Source organism: Protomyctophum bolini (genome assembly GCF_963924005.1).
Source record: "Protomyctophum bolini genome assembly, chromosome: 12".
NCBI lineage: Eukaryota > Metazoa > Chordata > Actinopteri > Myctophiformes > Myctophidae > Protomyctophum > Protomyctophum bolini.
This window is the reverse complement of record NC_137873.1, coordinates 39,680,721-39,687,892: the sequence shown is the minus strand read 5'-3', so window position 1 is coordinate 39,687,892 and position 7,172 is coordinate 39,680,721. Positions and strand designations below refer to the sequence as shown.

The window sequence follows — 7,172 nt, the reverse complement described above, 5'->3', positions numbered from 1 at the left end:
ATTCCATCCTGATTGGCTAACATTGGCTTTCAAAGTTTTGAACAAAAAACTCAAATCATGAACGCATCGTGCAATTTACGTGAAATCTTTCACAGACTTTCCTACTAGGCTGAGGAATATATCGCACCTTTTTCACATTGGCCTGTTATAGCGCCACCATAGGTGGATTTTTTGCAAAACACATTTTTGGGCCAAACAAAGAATTAAAAAAATGTCAGGTTACAACACTTTTTTGTTGTTGTTTTTCTTCTTTGTAATTATTTGTTTCATCCAAAATATTGTGTTTGTTGTCAGGATTTGTCACGAGAAGACTTGGCTTCGTACGGCGCTTATAGGGTCTTTAAATAAATATGTTTCGAAATGTCTATGAGGGGAAATGCATTTTCCTGGGCCTGGCGTCGTCATGAAAGGGGGCGGGACTGTGACGCTCTATAGGTTCTTGGTTTAGCTGTGATCCTATACTGAGGCACGACTACACTCTCTCTCTGCATTCTACAGTAGGTAGAAGCTAGTACAGTATGTGTTTACCTTGCTTACTGTAAGTCCTTCTGGATAAACAGTGCCTCCATGCTTAATGCCCACATTGTAATTGTAACATTTTGAAAACAGATCTTGTATAACAGAGTATTTCCACATTGCGGTATTATTGCTACTTTTACTTAAATAAAACGGGTATTTTCCCTTTACTCCAGTACTGCTAATCCCTGTAGCCTCATCCTCCCCTCATCTCTAGATCCATTCATCTCTCCCTGACCCAAACCTTTAAGGCCAGGATATTCCTGGAATGTTCTCATTTTACTGATAATTGCAACCAAGTGTATGTTATTTTCATTATAAACATCATATAGGCTATACTTGCAGTCATCCTTCCACCCTAGCTATTATTGCACAAACAGATTTGACAAAATCCCCCCAGAAGTGCTGGGCTGTTAATTTCCCTTCAGCTCCGGAGCATGTGATTTCATGGTTACTTGTACTCTTTTCTTTAGGCCTCATTTGCGGCCTGTGTTGTTTACATCTAGTAGGTGTGTGAGTGTGGGACGGTCGATATGTGGGACGGTCGGTCGGTCGGTTGGTCGGTCTTTCTTTCTTTCTTTCTTTCTTGAATCTGTCTGTCTTTGGCCTCAGTGATGGACATTATTTAGTGCCCTGTACTTATTCTTCTGGGTCACATCGATACCCACGTTGAAAAGGGCAAAACAAAAAGTGGTTCTGGAGATCTACAGAGAAACCCATGAAGCACAACTCACAGATGTGTATCATCTGACATTGTTGACATCACGTATACCACATACCTGACTAACTAACTATACCTATAAAGAAAAGTGAGCGATACCCACAGTCACAACACTAGAGGGAGCGAGAACAACGATCTGGTACCACCCACTTTCAAAACAAACATGGGTAAATTCTCCTTCTACAGCACTGCCACATAAGCGTGGAATGCCCTGACCCCATAGTAATAAAGTAATAAAAGGATAGAGACCGAACCGGAGTTGCTCAGTGGCAGGGTTGCCACCCGTCCCTTAAAATACAGAATCGTCCCTTATTTGAGAATTAAATTATGCGTCCCTTATTGAACCAATAAGGAACGCAGTTTGTTCCTTATTTTCCTAAATAGCCCCTACACGTCAACACTGAATTTAACAATAATGAACAAAACAAAACACAGGAAATATTAAAGTCAGCACAATTGCTCTAGCGGGAGGCACACACTACCTAAAGTAGCCTAAACCAGTGGTTCCCAAAGTGAGGTAAATAATAGTTTGGAACCAAATGGACCCATATAGGTATGTAACTCTGAGAGTGTACAAATGGAACCAAATGGACCATCAGAGTTAAATTAACATTGATTTTACAATATGAATTGGAGGTCCCAGAGATAGAAATGCCATTAAATGGGGGTTCGTATAGTAATGCATGTCAAACTGGTACTTGAAATTAAATGGGTTGAGAATCACTGCGTAAAAATCTTCTCTTTTGGGGGTCGCTGGCATATATTTTCTAATGGGCTGCTGATGTTGTTATGCTCATGTGGAAAACAAAATTCTACTTCAAAAGTTGTGGATAGCATACCATAAACAATAAGTTGAAGGGAAACTTCGACTTATTGCTTCAACGTATTGCTTCAACTTATTGCTTCAACGTATTGCTTCAACTTATTGCTTTAACTTATTGCTTCAACTTATTGCCGGCCTTGCCGCACACAGGCCTGAAAATCCACCTCTCAGCAGGCCCAATTAAGGACTGACTGAACTCTGTTTGTGTTTGCCCTTTATACATTCTGTCTAATAAACTAATCAATCAATCAAAACGTTGCCGTGGTTATCAGATGTTTCCCAAACCATGCAGAGCACCAGTGAGTGGACTGTGGAGCCGTGGGCACGTTCCTTATTTGGGTGAGACTGACGTCAAATGTGATGATGTTACTGTGGAGGGAGTTTGACTTAAGAACTGACACGAGATCTAAAATGTTATCTATCACATGCTCTGAACGGTTGTTTAGCTTTAGGTTGCTGGAACTCAATACATCAAGGTTTAACCGGGTGTGTCGAAAGAGGCCAAGAATGAACTGACCCTTTACCCACACGCGGTCAATAAACAGTAAACAACGACAAGATGAATTGTCGCTCTGAAGTGCTGGAACTGTCGGTGGAGGCGAGCCAGGTGGAGGAGGCCATGCTGGCCGTGGAGGCGAGCCAGGTGGAGGAGGCCATGCTGGCCGTGCTGCACACCGTCCTGCTGCACCGCTGCACCGGGAGGTTCCGCTACAACCCGGACGGGACGTACTGCGTCGGGACGCTGGGCACCAGCTGCGACGTGGACTGTGACTCCCTGGACTTCACCTTCGTCAGGGCGTCGTGCGACCGGCTCCACGCCCTCCTCCGCGCGGCCGTGTCCGAGTTCAGGGCCGGCTGGAGCGGGTGCGTCGGCACGGGTCAGATGTCCCTGGAGTTCTACCAGAGGAAGAAGGGCCGCTGGCCGTTGGCCGACGACGGCGTCCCCTGGGAGGCGTGGAGCGTCAGGGCGACGCTCGTCGACCGGACGCGGCAGGGGCGACGGAGCTGCGGGCGGGACGCGGGCGAGCGGCTGGCGGAGAGGCTGATGGACGTGGCGCAGGTGATGAACCGCCACGGGTACCTGCCGGCCACGCCCGCCCGGGCACAGATAGACCAGGTGTTTGACACCGGTCTGACGGAGGTGCAGCCGTACCTCTACCGGATCACACAGCACCACGTGGCCCGGTCTGTGACCCAGTCTGTCGGCACCACGGTGAGGAGGCTGATCAGAGATACTCTGGCTCTGTAACATAAATATCAACATTGAACATTGGTTGATTGATTGATTGATTGATTGATTGACTTCATTAGTCAGAAATGTAAACAGAACATGGTACAGACATTAAAAGGACGACAAAAAAAGTCCTGGGGACTTGTCTCCATTGTTGCCCTATATTATATTCAAGTCAACATAGCATAACAAATGTGGGGTTATCTTTTCATTGTCTTTTCATGTCAGATTTAGCCGTTAGATTTCTAAGTTTATATCGAACATCATGTATGTCTGGACGTTCTCTCTCTTACCCTTTATCCTTAAACCTATATGCCATTTTTACTATTTTGAAAAACACAAAATATAGTTCGACAAGTAGTGAACTTAAAGATCAACTATTTGAACTATTTTAAAAGGTTTTTCAAAATAGTTAAAATTAAGTTTAGGGCTAAGGGGTTGCACAAGATAGGGCATAGTCATGGCCTATCTTGTGCTGTGTCAGTAGGAGGTGCTAAGCGTTTAGTATAGGGGGTGCGCGTGCGTTAGAAACGTAGAGGCCTATCTTGCACCACCCCTTACCCCTTATCCCTAAACTTATTTGGCATTTTTTTTTACTATTTTGAAAAACCTTTTTGAATATTCAACTAGCCGATCTAACATCGACACATTGTGAGCTTGTAGATTGGCTATTTTAACTATATATATTTTAATTTTTTTTCAAAATTGTAAAAATAAAAAAGGCAAAGAGCTTTAGGGATAAGGGGTTTAGCAATAACATGGACAAAAATAGAGCTCAAAGTGTTTTGTTCCATAATGTCCCACGCCTTCATAAATGAATATGCAGACTATGCAAACTATATACTGTGTATAGTTTAACAGACTTCCTCATCCAGTGTAGCAGACATTACAGTCAGAGGATGTGGCGTCAGGTCTAACACGTACGGGCCTTTACACCACAGTAAGACGCATGCAGCATCAACTGATGATGGTGAGCAAGATTGTTACGTTTTACATTTACATTTCGTTTTTAAGTTTTGTTTTGAAATTCTGTTTAGTTTTTATTTTTAATTACTTTTCGAAGTGGGGTTGTTATAGTTTAGTTTCACAATAATTATTTAAACGCACACTTTCACTATTATAATTAAGTTAATCAAACAATAGCCTACATTTTCGGTTATCCTTTTTGTTGAAAAGCCTCATAATTTATTTAATTTATCTAATTTACTAACATTTACATTCACTATTTTCTCCTCCGTCTCAATTCTAGTTAGCTCATACCATCGGCAGACTGTGTCTTCTTATACAGTAGGCTGCTACTTAGAATTGAATAGCATAAATATATATATATATATATATATATATATATATATATATATATATATATATATATACCTTTATATATAGCCTACCTTATTATTTTTTAAATACATTTTTCAAATAATAAAGGCTATATTCATTCCAGAAAAAGGGAAACAGAAAAAAGATTGCATGGTGCATTTAGAACACAAAATACTGCAGCACCTGATCCAGTTTCATATTGAGCTCTCGGTTCCTTTTTTCTATCGCTCAGTTCACTGTCAGCTAGAAATGTCTCGTCAAAAATGATATGTGGTCCAGGTTTGTCATAAAGTCTCCTTCCAAGTTATACCTTAAAGCACTGCACAGGTGTTGCTAATGAGACAAATACAAATGTTCTGTTTGATATTATGAAGTTTACTGTACATCTCTCAATTTCCATTATGCACGGACATTGTATGTGTTTTCTCTCAATGGTGTCTATCGGAACTCATTCTCAATTCTGTTGGCATGGTTACCCGGTTTAACCCTTATTAGTTTAATTCATGTTGCGCCGCTCCCATGACGATATGATGATGGATGTTTTTGTCTTTGCTCTCACGTTGCTGCATATTGCATTAAGGATAGTACCATTTATGTCTGGTAAAGTTGCATGGTCCCAAGTAAATAAATGAAAACAATACAGACATATGCGTACACAAAGAGAACTCAGGATGGATGTGCGTGTTCTTTTTTGGCTGTTGTTATCAGCCTCCTTTACTAGTTTAAAGTTGCATGATCCTCCTCTACGGACCAAACTGATTGACGTCAAGACTTGAGATATCTGTAATGTTGCAAAAAAAAAGACATTCACATTTTCTCAGTTCTAAATTAACAGACAATAATGCATCCTCCACAGATGACCATGAACGAGAACTGCACCTGTGACGTGTGGAACAGCAGCGCCTGTAATGTCCAGAGCAGCACGTGTGAAGTGAACGCCATTGAAGGTGTGACATACACGCTGTTGTTCCTCCTGGGTCTGGTCCTCAACGTAGCAGCACTGTGGGCCTTCATGGTCAAGAGGAGCTCCTGGACAGACACCCACATCTACCTGATCAACCTGACTGTAGCAGACTTCGCCCTGCTCCTCTACCTCCCGTTTAGGATCTACGATGCTTTCTACTGCCTGGAAGTAACGCGACTGTGCACCGTCCTCCTGTCGGTGCATTACATCAACATGTACGCCAGCATCCTGACCAGCACCGCCATCAGCGTCCATCGCTTCCTGGTGGTCAGGTTCCCGTTTCGGGCGCGGTCTTGGAGGAAGAAGAAACAGGCTGCCTTCGCTGTGTGTCTGGCCATTTGGGCTGTGGTGGTGACACTGTGTGTTCTCTACAGAGGCTCTAACCGCCCCTGTAAACTGTGGACATGCTTTGAACGACGTGAAGACAACCCACTGGCTCTCGGCCTCTTGATTATGTTGACTCTGGGCTTCCTGTTGATCCTATTGCTCATCGTGTTCTGTTCCGGTCAGATATTATGGATCCTGCGGAAAGGAGAAGACGACTCAGCGGAGAAGAAGAACATCGTCGGCGTGGTGACGGCGAACATGATCATATTCATAGTGTGCTACACGCCCTTCCATATCGCCCTGCTCCTGGACGTGCTCGTCAAGACGCCGGCGGACTGGCGGTCAAACCGGCCCGTCAAACACGTGTATTTTCTCATAGCTGAATGGATCACCACGGTGAACTGCTGCCTGGATTCCATCTGCTGTTATCTTCTGTTGAAAGGTTTTCCCCTCGTCCCCTGGTGGAGGAGGACCAGAGTCCCGAGGCGAGACTTGGGGATCACACTTGTCTGTGACCAGAACCAATCAAATCCTGGCTAATCACGTTATTTCTACGAAACATAATATGTAGCAGTATACAGTATGTATAGTAGCACGGAGGGGTCGTCGCCAAGCTGACTTGTGGTGGACACGTTTGTCGAGTTATAGGGGCTCCTTGTTTGTCGAATTATAGGTAAGGTCCTTGCAAATTAAACATTTAAGAACCACTGTATAGACTTAAAGGAGCATTCAGTGATTTGGGTGATTTGGAAAAAAAACCTGGTCCACCCCGATAACAAGATATGCACATGCACACGCTCTACAGTGAGACAGCACGCACACCAAGGCCTGCCCCGGCTCGATCATGATTGGTGGAAGGCCCCTCTCTATCCCGATTGGATGACAGCTGGGCCACATGCATAGCCAAAAAACGAAACCTAAGGGTTCTTGGACCCCAGGGGTTAACTGGGGACAGGGAGGAACTCCTTATATGGTCAGCACACTCTATAGTAGGGTGGATTATCACAACAAAAACTAAAAAATAACTTGACATAGAACACCCTGTAACAACGGACCGCATCGTAGGAACAGCGGTCCTTCGGCACAGAGGCCCGTTGGAATTATGGGTAGACCCAAAGTGGGTCTCCTAATGTGAATGTGCCATACAGCCATAGTGTCATAGTAAATTAATTGTATATTCTGAAGAAAGCCTGTCTGGAGACTTAATTGACATTCAGTTATTGTTATGATCAGATAAGAAATCAGAAAGGAAATAAAACAAATTGCCACG

At 43.5% G+C, this 7,172-nt stretch overlaps 2 protein-coding genes across 2 annotated transcripts; both read left to right on the top strand.

The window, feature by feature from the left end:
* Positions 1 to 2,619: 2,619 nt before the first annotated feature.
* Positions 2,620 to 3,309, top strand: LOC308326277 (autophagy-related protein 101-like; the record flags this gene model as incomplete). Its single annotated transcript, XM_080779084.1, has 1 exon — positions 2,620 to 3,309. One exon carries the CDS (start codon positions 2,620 to 2,622, stop codon positions 3,307 to 3,309), a length of 690 nt encoding a protein of 229 aa, XP_080635210.1.
* A 2,143-nt stretch (positions 3,310 to 5,452) lies between these two features.
* Positions 5,453 to 6,491, top strand: LOC308326276 (G-protein coupled receptor 35-like; the record flags this gene model as incomplete). Its single annotated transcript, XM_080779083.1, has 1 exon — positions 5,453 to 6,491. The coding sequence occupies one exon, from the start codon at positions 5,453 to 5,455 to the stop codon at positions 6,440 to 6,442; it is 990 nt and encodes a 329-aa protein (XP_080635209.1). The 3' UTR covers positions 6,443 to 6,491.
* Positions 6,492 to 7,172: the final 681 nt, after the last annotated feature.